Below are 18,610 nucleotides of genomic sequence, written 5' to 3'. Positions count from 1 at the left end.
CCACAAAGAAAAACTATAAGCAGTAAAAAAAATGTACTGCAAATTGAAAAAATAATGATACATTAGCATATAAATGATTAAAAGGCTTTTAAGATACTATTTTCTATTTAAAACGTGCAAGAGTTATTTCTACATTTTTTTGAGACATTCTTATGTCTCTAGGGAATCTGTTTTTCTCATTGTTCATGAGTCGTCAATTGTATCTTGAACCTGTTTCCAAGCAGTCGTTTGTGTTTGTTTGCTTGCAATTGCATGAATTAATTAATAGCATAGGGAACATTCAGGTTAGTTTTTCTTCTGGTTGAAGATGTAAAGGTTGGGGGGCAGCCTTTGCTGTAGCAACCATGAGATGGTGTAACTCAGGATCCTGTGTGGCTGAAGCAAAACAGTAAGCAAGACTAGAACTCTAAAGTTCAGAGAGCTAACTTCAGCCTGTTCAGAGACCTCCTTACAGGAATCTCATGAGAAAGGGCTCTAGAAGAGAAGGGAGTCCAAGAGAGCTGGTCATCATTTAAGCACTACTTCCTCCGACATCAAGACCAGCATATTGCAATGATAAAGCTGTCAAGCAAAGGGGGCATGAGACCTGTATGGATGAGCAGGGAGCTCTTAGTAAATCTCAAACACAAGAAAGAAATTTATGGGATGTGGAGAAAGGGGCAGACCACATGGGAGGACCATACGAACATTGTCAGAGTATGCAGGGATGCAATGAGAAAGGCTGAGGCCACTTGGAACTGAGTCTGGCAAAGGAGATCAAGGACAACAAGAAAGGTTTTTACAAGTGTATCAGTAGCAAAAGAAAGATTAGGGGAAATGTGGGGCCGCTGCTGAATCAAATGGTGTCCTGGTAACAGAAGACACAGAGGAGGCAGAATTACTGAATACCTTCTTTGCCTGCTGAGGACGGCTCTCAGAAGTCCCAGACATCAGAGGTAAGGGAAGAAGACTGGAGAAAGGAAGACTTGTCCCTGGCTGTAGAGGGTTGGGTTAGAGATCAGATAGACAGACTTAACACACATAAATCCATGAGCCTTGATGGGATGCACTCATGGGTGCTGAGAGAGCTGGCAGTTTTTGTTGCTCTACTGCTCTCCATCATGTTTGAAAAATAACAGAAAACAAGAGAGGTGCATGATGAGTGTAGGAAAGTCAGTATTACTCCCATCTTCAAAAAGGGTAAGAATGAAGACCCACAAAAGTGCTGTCCAGTGAGCTTCATCTTCATCCCTGGAAAGATGATGGAACAGGGCCTTCTGGAGGTCTTCAATAGGCATGTAGGAAAAAAGAAGGTCATATGGAATAGTCAGAATGGATTCACCAAGGGGAAATCATACTTGACCAATCTAATAACCTTCTGTGATGACATGACAGGATGGGTTGACAAAGAGGAGAACAGCGGATGTTATCTACCTTGACTTCAGCAAGGCTTTTGACACTGTCGCATAACATCCTCGTAGGTGGGTTAGATGAATGGACAGTGAGGTAGATCAAGAACTGGCTGAATGGCAGACTTGAGATGGTCGTGATCAGTGGAGTAAATCCAGTTGGAGGCGTGTAGTCAGCGGCGTTCCCTAGGGTTTAATACTGGGTCCAGTCTTATTTAACTTGTTTATCAATGGCCTGGACGAAGGGATAGAATGTACCCTCAGCAAGTTTGCGGTACAAAACTGGGAGGAGTGGCTGATACACCTGAAGGCTGTGCTGCCATTCAGTGGGACCTTGATAGGCTGAAGAACTGGACAGAGAGAAACCTAATGAGGTTCTGTAAGGGCAAGTGTAGGGTCTTTCACCTGAGAAGGAATAACCTAAAGTACCAGTACAGGTTGCAGGCTGACCTTCTAGAGAGCAGGTCTGCTGAGAAGGATCTGGAGTACTGGTGGATGTCAAGATGTCCATGAGGCAGCAGTGTGTCCTTGCAACCAGGAGAGCCAACGGTATCTGGGGTGCACTGGGAAGAGTGTGGCCAGAAGGTCGAGGGAGGTGATCCCTCCCCCTTGGCCATAGTGAGCCACATGTGAAGTGCTGTGTCCAATTGTGGGCTCCTCAGTAGAAGAAAGACAAGGAGCTACTGGAGAGGGTCCAGCAGAGGGCCATGAAGATGTGAGGGGTCTGGAGCATCTCTCTTATGAGGAGATGCTGCAGGAGCTGGGCCTGTTTAGTCTCGAGAGGCGATCTCATTAATACATACAAATATCTCAAAGGCAGGTGCCAAGAGGATGATGCCAGACTCCTTTTAGTGATGCGCAGCAACTAGACAAGGAGCAATGGCCACAAACTAAAACATAGGAAATTTCACCTCAATATGAGGAAGGACTTCTTTGCATTGAGGGTGGCAGAGCACTGGAACAGGTTGCCCAAGGAGGTCGTGGAGTCTCCTTCTCTGGAGACATTCAAAACCCACCTGGACATGTTCCTATGTAACCTGTTCTCGGTAACCCTGCTTTGGCAGGGGGATTGGACTAAATGGTCTCCAGAGGTCCCTTCAAACCCTAACAATTCTGTGATTCATGGCTTTACAGCTGAGAGATTAAATCTGAAGCCAAATTTTGTTTGAGTTATGAATAAAGAGAAGAGCATACCCTCTTACAGTACTGGACAGAAAATTTGGTGCCTAAAAGAACTACCTAGGGTATATTCCTGTAAGAAATATGCCTACAAAATAACAATAATTAATCTTGTAACATAAGGAGCTATACATTTCAAGATACACAAGTCAATATGCCTCCTTCAAATGGAAAATAATTCAAACTGAAAAAAAAGCTGTTGGCATGCACTTGCAATCTAGTAAATTAGTGAACCTGCTCAAGATCTTTGAAATCAGTAAAATCCTTGAGAAAGAGAACTGCAAACAATTTTTCTGAAGTTTCTTATAATTAGTTCTGGGGAAGCACAAATACAGACACTTAAAAAAAGAATATCTATGTTGTAACTGACTTGCTGAGATTTCATGGAAGAAAGTTGCAGGCAGCCATGCATTTACCACAGTAGCTTTTGGCTTTTCTGACAACATACTGGATATTTCCATGTAATTCATTTTATTGTGATGTCATGTATCTATGATTTTAGATATTCATCTTTTGTTCAGTTGAGCAGTCTGAGAATGTACCTTGTCAAAGTACTTGGTTGTTTAAGTACATCATCATAAATCACTTCTCCACATGACTTTGGAATGTTAGCCTGTTGTGTAAAGTTTTGAAGAAATATGGGGAGGCAAACTTCCAATTTGCAGAGGTGACTTTCCCTTTAATTTTCTGCTAGTTATATAGTCTGTGGTCTGGGATATGGAAGCTGTTAGGAAAGTCCTTCAGCTCTCCCCTAAATGCATATCAAAGTGAGACCTACTTGTGCTCAATTCTCTCCCGCCACAAATATTCCTTGATGGACCTTTCTTTTGTTGAGTATCTTTTAAAGTTACTGTTCAAGGAGGCTTTTCATTCCTTAATTGTTTTATATGAAATAAAAAAATTGCTCTCTGGACAGTCCTACCAGATAACTAGGATAGAAATAAGACCTGCTGATATGTAGAGTACTGGATTTGTGTAAGACACATAATGTGAGCACTCTCTCAGATCTAATAGTATTAGTTCTGGTAGCCTTATCTTTATGAACTTAAATCAAGTTCAGAAAAAATCGAAATATACTTCAGGGATATTTTTTTCCCCCTTCTTTTATGTCTCAGGCTGTGCTACCTGAAATGCATGTGTTGCTTGCTGTATTTCATCCTAGTTGTTTAGTTATTAAAAATAATTCAGACAGCAAAACCCATCATCATATGAAAGCATCCCTTCATAGTAATTATTACACTTAGAGAAATAAGATGCAAGAAAGGCTGGACATGTGACATCTGCTGATTAAATGTATTGTGGGTTATATACTGTGGGCAGAGTATTTCATAGGTTGTGGTACTGGCTTTTGTTGTTGTTGAATGGATGGGATTTAAGTAACTGGCTTCAGTTAAAATTTTCCTTCCTTCTTGACTCTCCTTTAATCCCCCCTGTACCTCCCCACATATGTTTCTGGGGTGTTTGCTGGTTTGGGGGTGTGTGGGTGTGTGTGTTTCTTAATTTCTTCATAGTGGTAAGTGGTCAAGGTCGACCAGTCTTTTTAGTTGCTTATATTGAGATTTAGATGTTGTTACACCACATGTGAATGTGGAAGGTTTAGTAGAATTGTGTCTGACAGTTTCAGTCATAAGAGTATGGAATAATTTACCCACTGCTGTTCTGACTTAGGTTGTTGTATAGCAAAAGCTAGGGATTTTGTCTTGAACAGATGTAACTAGAGTCCTTTCTTGCATCTGTGGCATACAAAGTATATTCTTTAGTAGCAGTCTTGTCTGCTGTATTTTAGGTCATTGATTTAGTGCCAAATCAAGAAAACAGTTTTCCAAGTCACTTTAAAAGCTCCGGTAAACCCTCTACCCTGTTACAATGGGATCCTCTTAGACTGTAGGATCTTAAAAGTCATTGGGCAATTTGTTCTAGAACCTGAAGCCTGTCAAGTTATCTAAGCAAGCTTAGAAAAGGAGCACTATTTGTTAAGACCATGCTTTTTGTATGAGTTACTGAGTAACAAATTCAAACTTTAATTTTCCAGAACCTCTTCCTGCCTCTCAGGACACTTGCTGTGAAGCTCAAACATTGTTTTCAGGCCAGTGAGGTAATTCCTAGTGTACTCTCTGCATGCGGATGCACATCTGTTGACTTGTATGGGAATTACGCCAAATTCCACTTGAGTTTACAAGTACTTTTGTGGTATTGATTTTAACTGGTTCCCCATAGTTACAGGTGCTGAAGTGACCAGAATTTGATAAAAGGACATCCACACAGATGTTCACCGTGGTCTGTGTCTTGATCCTTGATTTCTAAACTAAATTGAAGTGAGATTTTCTGAAATATGCATAAATGGTTACAAGGTGATTTAAAGTATCCTGTTCAGCAAAGTCTGTGTAGGATGCTGCCTTCCTTTTAAGGAAAAAAGAGCAAAGAAGATTGCAGCTATAGATGATCTAGACTAAGAGTGGCATGTGCTACAGTGGACTGAAATTCTCAATTACCATATACCTTCCAGTTAAGAGATGAGGCTCTATCATACCAGGACAAGGTGAACTACTAATACAAAATGCTCTAGACCAGGCTCAGCAGGAGTTTTACACTGATTGAGAGATCCTTGATGAGGATTTTGGTCTCTGGGTCGTGAGAAAGTCATCCTTCTTCCCTGGGACCTGACTGGAATACCTGTTATCTTCCTCTACAGTTACAGTGCTTTGGTAGATCTGTCAGAGCATCCTGCCCTCTCAACTAGGTTTAGCTAAAAACAACAACTCATAAATCTGCTGTATTTGATTAGAAATATCTAAAGAGTCTTCAAATGCAGCTGGCTGTATGCAGGAAAAAGGAGGTGGGAAAAGTTCGAAAGTTGGCTGCTTTGCAATATAGAGTAGTAAAAGGCAATTCAAACAAAACCTGGAAGTTCAGTCATCATTCTGGAAGTGAATATGCGTTTAATAAGATTCCTTTCCAGATATTTGCAGTTAAGCAGAAGCTTTCTCTCTGGCTGTAAAATGAAGTCTGCCATTCTTGCCACTGTTAACTGCGTCTGTCTGTATAACTACCAATACGAAAAGCAGTTGCTTTGATATCAATAACTTAAACTATATCACTGTAGTATTTGAAGAATAATTTAAGCAATATTAATTTATAACTGCAAAACTTATATATTTCTAGCTTTAAAAATTTGAGAGGAATGAAAGATGAGCCTGTCAAGAAACTGTAAGGACTGCAAAGTATATGGTATGATGGGGGTTAAAGTGTTTGAATAGTCATAAAACCTGTTTTTAAGGACAGGTATTTACATGGTTCTGTGAAAAGCATATATGACTGGGTGCAAACCAAAAGGCAAGGCACTCTGCTTATGAGTAGCAGTTTGTTATTACTGTAGTCAGTGGTATGTTTGGAAAGCATACAGGCTCTCACTTCAGGCTTAGAACATTTTATGGTGTCATATGCATGACCAAAAAACCAGTTTTTTTCATTGCAGCTCAAAGCAATTTTTTAATTTTTGGGTTTTTTTATTTGAAGGCACCAGAAAACTCTTTTGTTTAGTCTTTCACCTTGGAAAGATATACTATATATCTTAAACTGAATATCTAGGGTAATTGATTTTTTTAATATTTGATTTTTGCTTTACTATTTAACAGATAAAGATAACTCGTATGTAGAAAAAAATTACTTAAATAAAACTATATTTTGAGAAGTGTATGAATGTACATTAATTAAGTGATATGTATTTCATACATTTTTATTCTGAAGCAGTGAGAGTGAGGCTTGCAACTTGTTACACACTATGATACACTAGATGCTGATTTAAGCATGACAGATGATGCAAATTGTTGTCTGAACTGTTGGGAAGGGCTGTGGGAAAATCAGTATGTGTTTAGACTTATGAGTAGTTTGCCTGAGTGGTATCTGAAAGCTTCTCTTTTCTTGGTTTCCAGTTTGATGTCAAAACATTATGCTGTGTCTAAAGAAACAAGGAGTTAATTTTTGGTTACACTGCTGTGTATGTAGAGCCACTTACATCCTCATGTCCTATTTGGCAAGTGGAGAAGGTGGAACTGTGCTACTTCTCCCTGCTTTCAGCTTCTTAGATCCCAGATGGTGAGAAAGCAGCACTGTCAAATGAAGGAAAGAGGAGATATGGGCAAAAGTAGGAGATGCAATTCTAAAAGTCAAGCCTCAACTTTTCAACATTTTAACACCTAACAAGCATTGACCAGAAGCGGGAATTTAAATCTGTCCCAGTTTTAGCTGTTTTTTATTTTCAGTAAGGCTAGTTGTCTTCTACTGCAAATATATCTTTCCTTTGTGCCTAAAATTAATCCTGAAAGTGGCAAAACAGAGTTCTTATTAGCGCAGTCTTCTCAGAGCATCTCTTTGTATTATAGATAGTTCAGGTCTAAGAACATCAGGTATGCAGGAGGTAGTAGTTGAACAATCACAGTGGGAAGGCTCAGAGTCTGAGAATTAATTCAAACTGCACATTAAATCAGTGTTAGTTGAAACTGCTTGGAAAACATGAAACAAGTTTTGGTGCTCAAACTCAAGGATGGAATTGATAGACAGCAAAGCTCACAACCATCATGTGAAGTAGACTAGAAACCGTTTTCCTGAAATTCACATGGTATACTAAGACAGTTTCATGTAGCCAGTCCTTATTCCTTAATACCTAAATAAGGCAGAATGTACATATTTCCTCCATCTTAATTCTCAGCTTCATTTTTCTGATTATTGGAAAGTTGCTGTGGGAAATGCTAGAAGCTGCTTGCCAGGACCATATTTTGCTTGTGGGATCATGTGGCCTGAACAGTAGCAGTTTCAACTACTTGGAGCCATGCAGAACAGAGTAATACAAGTTTCTACTATCATAGGGCTTGAGGAGATGTGTTATTTAGTGTCATTTCCCCTGCCTAGTCCTCATTTCCTTGCTCCGGGAAGAAAACAGGGAGAGTAAGATTTTGCAATGGGGGAAACCGATTGTAAAGTTGTTCTGGCAGAAGGAAGGTCTTCTTGTGTTAGAGGAATAGAGATAAATCTTCTTTTCTTGACTTTTGCTTTGGAGTTACATAGGTGAGAACAGCAAATAGGGGTCAGTCCTTGTGGATATCTTAATGTTGTTTCTTTGAGCCTTTGTACTTTGACGATTTCAGGAAAGAAATATTTCTTGGATTTATTCAAATTTCTGGAACGTTTCCACAAGTTACGTGTGCTTTCTTTTCTGAATCAAAAAATTAAACACGTTGCAGAATTGAGTAGCAATTGAACAAAGGAACAAAAAGTCACTATTTTTTCGATGTCAGAAACTTCAGATCCTTAGGTGTCACTGCCGTGCACGGGGGTTGTAACTAGATGATCTTTAAGGTCCTTTCCAACCCAAAGGAGTCTGATTCTGTGGTATAATCAGCCTAACTGGTAGCCATAGCTTACCAAGATCGTGTATGTGACTGTCAGAATTTTAGTCAATGAGCTATTTGCAAGTTTAAGAAATAGTTGTTGCCTTAGTGGCTGGGAGTGAAGCGACTTGCAGAATGAGACTTAGATGTAATTGTGCAAACAGAAGTCTAGAAGGAAAAGACAGCTTTTCAATATGTAACTCTTGAGAACTGGAAAGTATAGAGGAGTATCTCTGCCACAGTCTGTTCATAACCTACCTTTTCCCCTAAGAACTGGCTTGGAAAAAGAAAAGCATTTCTGTCACAAATTCTAATACATAATTTTATCTATTTCCTAATAAAATCTGTTGGCTTTAAACAGTATTTTTAATTAAAATGTGCTACTGCTTTTAAATTTGCTCTTTTTATTCTGTCTGAATCAAAAGCTGTTTAGGAAACTCCTGGCTGGTTTAGACTTAGTCTCAATGTGAAGAGGTTTTCTTTATGTTAGCATATGATTAGAATATAGAAGATAGGAATTATTAAATTCTAGGCACAGTGACCATGAAATTGCATCACACTGCCATGGAATTGAGTTCAACATTTTCTTCATCAGAGACCTTTTTTCAAAAGGCCTTACACTACCTTGAGTGCATTCTAAGGATTTTTCCCATCATTAATTATTAACAGCCAGTTTGAAGAACTTAGCGTAATTGTTTACTTGTGAATTGAGAGATGAGTATCCATTGTACAAGTTTTGATATACAGATAGATCATGCTGTAACATTTAATTGATAAATACCTGAGGATCAAATTGCATAGGCAGCCAATGCCTGCAGTAGACTTCTACAGGCCTATTCAGGAGCAATGCTCAATCTGACTTTCACAACTGAAAAAATTTCACAAATGAAACTGTTTTTTTGATTTATCTTACTTAATTTACACTATTTGCTTTTTCTTTCTGTTTTTTTGTTTGTTTGTTTGTTCAAGAGCTGGTGACACAAAAGCAATAAAAGATAAGGCTATTTAATTTATTAATCTACATATTACCCAGATAAAGCAAATTCTTGTTATAATATGAAGAGTTGCAGCAGTCACTGCCTGCTTCAAGACTGTGCTTTTTAATTTCTCCCTTCAATATTTATTTCAGTCATTCAGCACTCTAGAAATACATCCAAAATATGGCTAGAAATTTTGTGGGGCAGTTAAGCCATTTGTCATAAAATTCCTAATTATCTAGAGTTTGAGTTATTAAATGCACAGATCCAAATTTAAAGAAAAATAAATAGAAATCCATAATGGATTGGTTTAGAGCTTTTCAGACTGTTTCTCAAGTCCAGGTATTGTGGTGTAGGTATTTAAGGGATTAACTGGTTTTTATTATTTTATGTTTTTCATTCAAATAAAGTTACTGTAGAGGACTGAAAAAATAAAATACATTCTGGGCTGCAGATGAGATGAACTGTGACTGCATGACAGCTTATGACTTTAAATACTGCCCTCTGTGTGAAAAGAGCTGTACTGATTTGATGCTTAAGGTGCTAGACATGTATGTGGGACTGGATTCTAAATGAGGTCTGGAATTCAAATACCTCTGTTTTGATATGTTCCAAATGATGAGAACAATAACTTTCCTGCCTCTGTCACAGCATTTTCTAAAGATAATTCTGATCTATTTCTGCTTTGTATTCTCTGATCTGTTTTTGAAACAAGAGTATTTCACTTAAATGCATGCATGCCTCTCAAACCTCTTTAAAACTTAATACTGTAACTTACTTTTATTTGTGATGCAAAATGGTTAATAATGTCTTCAATCCCAGAAGAACTAGTGCTGTTTCTGACTCAGCAAGTTTTGGTTGTATGTTAATTAAGTGTTAAAAAACAAACAAACAAAAACCACATAAAAAAAACCAGAAAGTCCAGAAAAGTCACTAAGCCAAACTTCACAACATCTTACATCATAAATTGCTGTAGCTGATTTCTCACACATTCTTTCTTACTTTTACCAATAACTGTCTGTTGCTTAAAAAAAAAAAAGCTTATTTATTTCTATCTAATGACACACAGAAATACCATATGGACCTACCACCTTCTTGATGCATTCCAAATAAACATATTTTGTCTACGTTACTACAGCTTCTTATTTTGAAGGCATGATGTTACAGTTTAAAAGAAAAAAAAAAAAAGGCAAAGCAAACAAAAAAAACACCTAAAATTGAAGCTTAACTTAAATATTGTCTTCTAGTAAAGTAGACAATGATTGTGGAGGATTTTAGCAAAAACACCCAAATGATTTGTCAGAGAATGAATGTGACTAGGAGTATGTAATTGCTTTCACATTTTTTCAGGTTTTAGAAAATACTTTTTACATGTTTGCAAGGTTACACCCACTCAGTGGCTGGTGAAGTGTTCTGGTTTTTAAGGAAGCATAATGAGCAGCTAGTGAGGATGGTTTTCCCAGGTACCAAAGGGTTTCTCAGAGTTGTAATGATTGCCATACTACTGTCAAGCTGTCATGGACTAAGTGAAGGTTTTCAAGCATGTTTGGTGGGATCGTGGGTAGCTGAATGCAGTAGAATTGCTAGCTGTTTCCTAAAATGCCAAAACACAAAAGGTGAGATGCAACTAGATCAGTTTGGCTGTGCACAATAATTATGAGTGTAAGATCTAAAGGAGGAACTGCCATTTTCCAAGAGGGTCGCATCATTCAGCTCAAGACTGAATTTCTACCTAAGATGACTGACACACCCTAGGTCCTTATAAACTCCTCTACAGAAGAGTAGTCCTCTTGACCTCTCCTCAGAGCTCCTGTTTGGTGAATTATATAGAAACAATCATTTAGTCAAGATCTTTTTACAGTCTATCACTGAGGCATTTTTAGGAGTTGCCAAAGTTTAGAAACTTAGTAGGATCTTGTTTCACTAAAGTACAGAGCACTAATGACTCCAGATGAAGGCAAAGTTACTGTTCACTGATTATTAAAAGTGCTATATAGAGAAGTTTGGAAAAGTAGATTTTGGATATGTCAAACCAACCAATATATGTAGATGTTGAGATTAGACATTTCGTGTTCAGCTATCATATCTGTAAAATTTGATATTTTCACCTTGAAAGATGTGATGACCCCTGTTTTCAAGAGCACTAGAATGTATGTCATGTAGAAGGCTTCAGAACAATGAGAAGTTTGCTGTATTGAAGTTTAAGGCTATACATTTCATAATTGGTTATCCGTGAGATTCTGAGGAGAAAAAATAGCATTTGATCACACAATTTGTTCTAGTGTTGAATGCTTTGTTTTGCAATGCTGCTAGTGTTAATTATATATGTGACTTAAGTGTAGTATGCACAATTTTTTCTTTTTAATACATGGCCTATTCAGCAGTAGATTATTCTCTGTTTCGCTTGGAAAGAGAATAATCCACAGACCATTAAAGTTAATCTAGTGTTAGATAGCCTTCAATTAGTACTGCTTTGTAGAAGATATGTGAAACTTGGCCTAGTGGAATGCTATAAAGTGTTTCAAAGTGATCACTGGAGTTGACAAAAAAGATGTGAATATATACTATAAAGGGTGAATTTTGTAAAGATAGGCACATAAACTTGTGGTCTGCTCTTGCAACTTGTGAGTTTGTTTCCCACTCAGTATTGTGTAGACTTGCAGTAGAACCAGAACCTGTATATACCCTGTAAGTATAGATGAGATTTCTGTCACCTCTGCTTTATTGGTATTGTTAGGCATGGGTGTGTAAGCTATTGAGCAAGCGATGAATCTTTAATACTAATCTCACTTTTTAGTAATATATAGCCTTTGCATTTCAGTAGTTATTCTGGTCTAATTTTGCTGCTACCTTTCTGATACTGCATTGATCCTCTGTGTTCTGTACTATTTGACATAAAATTCTAAATCCCATGCTACCCATGCACCAGTTTGGCTCTCAGTGCTTCAACTGCCAATGAGAAGACTTCTGGCAATCTGTTTACTGCAGTCTTGTCAATAGTCTGATCAATATATTGAGAACTATGCTTTCTGTTCCAAAGTAACTTCTTAAAAACAATTATCTGCCATGTGGAAGGCTAGTATCTCATTTTCCAGTCTTCTTTACCTGTTAAAATTTCCTTAGAAATTAATTTTCTGTTTATCAAGTTTAGTTCTCATAAGGGTGTTTGGACTTCCATAGACACACATGGAACTGAAAATGTTTAAATCTGAGATGCTGAAAAGAGCTTTTCGTCTTAATCTTCATTTTCTAATCTATTCCAAAGTGCATTTTAACATCAAAACACTGATTTGTGCATTTTAAAATTTTCATCTTAAGGTGCAATATTAACTTTTTATGTAATGATAAGGTATTACATCAGTATTTACTTACTGTTTAACTGTGCCCCTGGGTGCAGAATTGCATGCAGTATGAATCTTCTGAGTGGGAAGACTCTTACTTTTTCTAGTTATTTGGACTAATGGGGTGCACAAAAATAAACAAACTTACTTTTCAAGTCTTGATTATTTTAAAAGCCTTCTGTAACTGCCAGCATCTAAAAGCAGAGAAAAGTGACTTTTCCAATAATACTCTTATTTGGAAGACCATATGGATAAAGTTATTTTTGGAAGGCGTTTAAGTAGAAAAATAGATGACACACCAGCTTTAGTAGATTATGCAGTACAATGATTATACAAATTATTTCTTCACAGAAGGTGGAAATGTGTTTGCAAGTGACTTAACATACAGCAGCAGATAATATGTAAAGAAAATACACATTTGACTAGAGAAAGTATCTAAAACTGCTTATAATATTTCCATGGAGGTTAAAAGCTATACTGATTAAAAAAAGTCAAGTTTTCTGCTGTTGAAAAGTTAGCTTTAATGTTTAAGTAGTCTTTGAAAACCTGATTCTGTCTTCATGATACACTAATTTGAGCATTTATATTGCCTTTTTTATTCTTTTCCAAAAGCAGAGCAGTCTTCCGTGGCTTAACATACATTTTGTTTATAATAAATAGGATCCTTCTTATTTATCATTGTTGTTTGATGTACCTAATATTTGGGAGGGGGGGCATCAAGCAAACTTTAGTTCCTTAATTATTATAGCTGTATTTTTCGCAGACTGTTGTTGACTTGGTGAATTTACTTTCTCAATGTGCTTATACTTCTGTCTGATGACTGGGAATTAGATGTCATAGATGGTGGTGCTGTTATACAAACATGACCTACATGTGTCATTTTGTGAAAAGACTGGAAAAAACCTTTTTTTTTCTCCCCCCCCTCCTCCCCCCCATCAATAACATGAAATTCAACCTAAAGTAACAGATTTTTTTAAAAGGTACATATACTTACAGGTGATATGTTTTGGGGTTTTTCTATGTTTTCTAAAATGAGAATAAGAGAAAGAAATGAATAAGAGGCTGGATATGAGAAACTTAAGCTAATTGGCGTGGGGAAAAGAGAACAGTACGATAATTGATGGAGCATCTCTCCTGTGAGGGAAGGCGGAGAGAACTGGGTTTCTTCAGCCTGATAAAAAAAGGCTTCAGGTTGACATCACCACAGCCTTCCAGTACCTGAAAGGAGCTTGCAGTAAAGATAGAGAGGGACTATTTATGAGAGCATGTAATGACTGGACAAAGGGGGAATGGCTTTGAACTGAAAGAAGGGAGGTTTAGAATAGATATTAAGAAGAAAAAAGTCTTTACTAGGATGGAAAGGTAGTGGAACAGGTTGTGGATGTCCCATCCCTGAAGATGTTTGAGGACAGGTTGGGTGGAACTCTGAGAAACCTGGTCTAGTGACAGATGTCTCTGTCCATGGCAGAGGGGTTGGAACTAGATGAGTTTTCAGGTCCCTTCCAACGCAAACCATTCTTTGATTCTGTGATTTTAAGAATGCAAATGAAAAGACCTTTATTGTAGTTCTGGGTTTTTTTACAGAATGTTGGTAATTTAAGCTGATAGTGGCTAAAAGAAATCCAATTTTGAGTGGTAGAAAATAAGGAATGTGCTTTTCAGTATGTTATGGAGGAAAGAGAATATGTTTTACTGTCCCACTTTGTGGGATATTACAGAAGATACTCCAGCAAACCAACTAGTTATAAGTGAAGTAAACAGCACCTTCCTCAATCTTAAAGCCGATTTCAGTTATGATTTTTTATATGTTCAGTGACGAACAAGAAACCAGCTCAAGCATCTATAACGAAGGTGAAGCAATTTGAAGGCTCTACGTCCTTTGTCAGGAGAACGCAGTGGATGCTCGAGCAGCTTCGCCAGGTCAATGGTATAGACCCTAATCGGGTGAGTTTGAACAGTTCTAGAAAATGAACCTTGAACTCTTAGGTAACTGATCTGTGAATCAGTTCTTTCACTATTCAAAAGGCATGTGGAAAGAAAAGATGCAGATTTAAGTGCAAATTCTCAAGAAAGGAATAACTCAATGGCATATGTAAAGTCAATTTTAATGGGAAAGATGAGAGGAGGCTAAAACTCAGTCATACAGGTTTTTTTCTTCCTGTCTTTCCATACTTTTCTTCCTACTTTCTCTCTTCTTTGTAAAGAGAAAAGTAAGAGCCCTGTTTGCCTTTACTTCAGCTATAAGCCTCCTGGAGTCTACTTTGGCGTGCAGCTGTTTTGTGAGATAGAGCAATAGGTAGACATGAAGACAGAGGAGGTTCAAGTTTGTGAAATATTGTGAACCTTGCATTTTTTCCAGGACAATCCTCTCCTCAGATACTTCTGCATTTCTTATCTTTTGCTACAAAAGGTGGTAGTGTCCTTTAGTTGCCAATGGCAAATGAATGCTAATTTAAACAGAAAACTACCAAAAATAAAATAAAACAAACCAGTCCTACACTAAATAGTTCCGGAACTGTTCCTTTAATTTGGAATGCACAGCCCACTTTAAACTGTCTCAAGACAAAGTCATGCTAATATGTAATAGGCTAATGTATACAATTCTCCAGGAGTAAAACAGCATAAGTAGAAGTTAGAAATGTGGCTCATCAATGTGTGATCACAAAGTGACTTACTGTGTTCCTTGTAGAGCAAAATGTTTTTGTGACTAACTCCCTTGATTTCTTCAAAGCTGTGCTCTGATCAGCCACCTAAGCATCTTAACCATGCTGCACCAAATTCTGTTACTACCCAGGACAGTCTTTTGTACAAAAAAAGAAGGCCCTTGGCCACTACCTCATGAAATGCAAGGAGTGGAATTATATTTTCTCTGGGTAAAGGGACTATGAAAATGAAAGCAATGAGAAATAAATAAGGGAAATGAGTTTTAGACCCTTTTACAGCATCTACCGTGCAACTATGTACATAATGGATTATAAATCCTATCGAGTTGTTAAGCTTAGAAATGTTTCTTTCAAACTTGTCTACCTATGAATTCCTAGTGTCATCAATTAAAAAAGAATATTTACCAGGTTAGATTGCAAAACGATGTTTAGCAAATATTGCTTAATATATAGCAGTACTTCTTGCATAAAATCCATTTATTTTGGCGGTTGATGCATGGTATAGAGCAGTGCTTTGATTTGTTCTAGGAATAGTCTTCTGTTCACATTATCCTGAGACCTTTGCAACACTTTATGATAATGCATTAAATACAGTTACTAGGACTTGTTATTTGCTTAGTTTATTTGTTGGTGGAGCATTGAGAGCAGAACCACATCATCTATAATAGTGTGAAAGTAGATTTTGGGTTGAGAGGCATAAATGTTTGCATAATATAGAAGGCACAGGTAACTAACTATATATCTGTAGATAAAAAGGGTTTCTTATGAGATTTTTACTTTGATTTTTTTTCATCTACAGTATTTTTGTCTTCAGGTATTTTTGTCATAGCTGAGTATTCCTCATTAAAAATAACAGCAAGAAAAAAATTTACTTCCTGTTTGTGTGGTTTTCATCTACAAAAATATGCAGTAATACCAGGAGGGTTTTGATTTGCATGACTTGTCTGCTTTATCCAACAAAATATATTTTAAAAAACAATGACTTCATATCTTTCTCCAAATCATTTATAAAACTGGAGTAATAGCAGTGTTTGTTTTTTTTTCTTCTAGGATTCCCCGGAATTTGATTTACTATTTGAAAATGCTTTTGACCAATGGGTAGCAAGCACAGCTTCAGAAAAATGCACATTCTTTCAGGTTCTACATCACACTTGTCAGCGATACCTTACAGATAAGAAGCCAGAATTTATCAACTGCCAATCTAAAATTATGGGAGGTAAGTCAGTTGAAGCTGGAATACTTTGTACAGATGGACATGAAATTATTTGCATGTGATTTGTTCTGTGTTCAAATAAGCTTGTAACCTAATGTCATCTTGAAATTATGGATCTGAATATGCTAACTTAGCACTAAACTTCTAGGCTTTAGCATTTCTCCATCAAGCACCACTTCACACTTTTCCATTATCTTTGCTTTCCTGATTTTCAATTTTAGAGGCAGTATCCCCTGCCCACCTTGTGAGAAGTTGTTTACCTCCCTCTTTTTAAGCAACCTTGATTTTGATTTGTCTCTCTGCTTTTGTTCATCCAGAAACATTTTTGAGTGGCCTGAAACATCTACTAAAAGCCTCTTCTGCATTACTGATTCCTCACAGGTTGTGAAAAAGTGCTTATTACTAAACTTCTTATGGGTGTTTTGGAATTTACTTTCGTCTTGGCAGAAATCATTCAGTTTATAGTTTTATTACCTTTGTGTCCTGGTTTCAGCTAGAAAAGATTTCTTCTCAGTAGCTGTTACAGTGCTGTGTTTTGGATTTGGAATGAGAACAGTGTTGATAACACACTGATGTTTTGCTGTTTGCTAAGTTGTGTTTATCCTAAGTCAAGGACTTTTTTTTTCTTGTCTCATGCTCTGCCAATGAGGAGGTATGCAAGAGATGTGAGGGAGCACGCCTGGGACAGGTGCCCCGAACTGAGCATAGGGATATTCCACACCATACAACATCATGCCCAGTCTATAAACCAGAGGGAGTTGCTGCCTGGAAGGGGGTCAGTCTAGGTTTGGGAAGTGGAGTCTGGCGTTGGTCAGCAGCTGGTGAACGATTGCATTGTGCATCACGTTTGATTGGTTTTTTCTTTCCCTTTTTATTTTCATTATTATTATTTACCATTATTGCTGTATTTTGCTTTTCTTTTGATTACTCAACCTACAACTTTCTACTTTGATTCTCCTCCCCATTCTACTGGGGTGGCAGAGAGAGAGAAGAGTTGAGCGAGTGGCTGCACGGTGCTTAATTTCCAGCTGGACTTAAACCACAACAGTTTCTTAAGTCACATATCTTTAGGTGCATTTCCAAATTCTAAAAACTAAACCAGACTAAAAAATGTCTGGTTAGCTAAAAAGAGTCTGGTCCATATGTGAAATCAGTATTTACAATCTACTTCCTGAGTAACAAAAAGTATTTTGGGAGGAGGATTTTCACATATTTCACAAAGCATTCTTTAGGAGAATAGAATTGTGTAGTTACTCCTTTAGTGTGAAATTTCTGAAAACAGTCTTCTTCTGTGTGCTCTAAAGCAGAACAGTTTTACAACTTTTACACCTTCTCTGTTCTTCACAGCTGGAATAAAAATTTGTTTTTCTCTTTATCAGTGAGCCTCCAAACTCTAAAAGAGAAGTGCAAGCTGAATTCAGATTTCGTTTAATTGTTGTTTCTTTCCCCCAGTAGACATCAGTTATAAATATAGAGAGCCCTACTCAGTTTTTTTTTTTGTGGTAATTCACCTCTCATAAATCTAGAATACATACCTCTACATTATTATCAGAACTATTATTTCGTGCAGAGACCTTTATATATTCTTTTTCTTTGTTATTTTATCTTGAATCCCTCTCCTCTAAAACATCAAAGATAAACTTGAAGAACAGGGAAACCATATCCAGTTTGATGCTTTCATTTTAACTGGCAGTGATGTTACAGATAACTTTGTCAATCATCCATTTTCTTTTAGTGTCTTCTCAAACTAAGAAAAAATGTACAAAATTCTTGTAAGCTTCCTCTCTTCCTTCTTCTTTCCTTTTCTACATTAATAGGATTTTCCTTGTTTCCTTTATGGTGTGGTGGTGAGGAGGAAGAGCACTGATGGGAGAAGATATACTCTACCAATTTTTCCATTTCATATGGAAGTCTCGTGTTTGTCATCTGTTTGCTAATGGTCCCATGGCATCCTTCCTGTCAATAAGTTGTTACTAATAGACACCACCATTTCACCTCTGAACTTGCATTATTTTCCTAAGCTTGACTGTTCAAACTGAGTTCCTGATTCAACTGACCCAGTTATTAACTTTATCTAAGCAAGTGTCATCACAGTGAAAAAAAATTGCCACTGAGGTTTGTAAACATCTGCTTAATTCTGCTTTTTTAACGCACACTAGACCTACCACATTCGTCCCTTTTACAACTTCCTAGATAAATGGAGTATTCGGTAATCCTCTGATACCAGATGGGTGACCATTTCCAAATTCCTTTCATGGTCATTCTGACTGTACAGATATGGTCTATGTGTGTACACACACAGTACAGAGTGTGGACATGGTACAGGGACTAATAAATCTCCTCATGGATACAGTGCTTCTTGCTGTTCTTCACACACTGCCAACTTCTTCCTCACGCTGGGAATTACACTCTCTGTGGGTAGGTTTAAATTTGAGAGAAACTGTAACAACTGTAACCAAGTA

General features: G+C 37.3%; 1 protein-coding gene across 1 annotated transcript in view; it reads left to right on the top strand.

The window, feature by feature from the left end:
• STXBP6 (syntaxin binding protein 6) overlaps positions 1 to 18,610 on the top strand; it is a 99,454-nt gene that overhangs the window by 59,167 nt on the left and 21,677 nt on the right. Inside the window, exons 3-4 of the mRNA XM_032691411.1 lie at positions 14,086 to 14,216; positions 15,986 to 16,151. Coding sequence (XP_032547302.1) covers positions 14,086 to 14,216; positions 15,986 to 16,151 — 297 coding nt within the window. The remainder of the gene's footprint in view (positions 1 to 14,085; positions 14,217 to 15,985; positions 16,152 to 18,610) is intronic.

Source organism: Chiroxiphia lanceolata, chromosome 6 (genome assembly GCF_009829145.1).
Source record: "Chiroxiphia lanceolata isolate bChiLan1 chromosome 6, bChiLan1.pri, whole genome shotgun sequence".
In the NCBI taxonomy this organism is placed as follows: Eukaryota; Metazoa; Chordata; class Aves; order Passeriformes; family Pipridae; genus Chiroxiphia; species Chiroxiphia lanceolata.
Note: the sequence above shows the minus strand (reverse complement) of the source record. Positions and strands in the feature narration are given on the sequence as shown.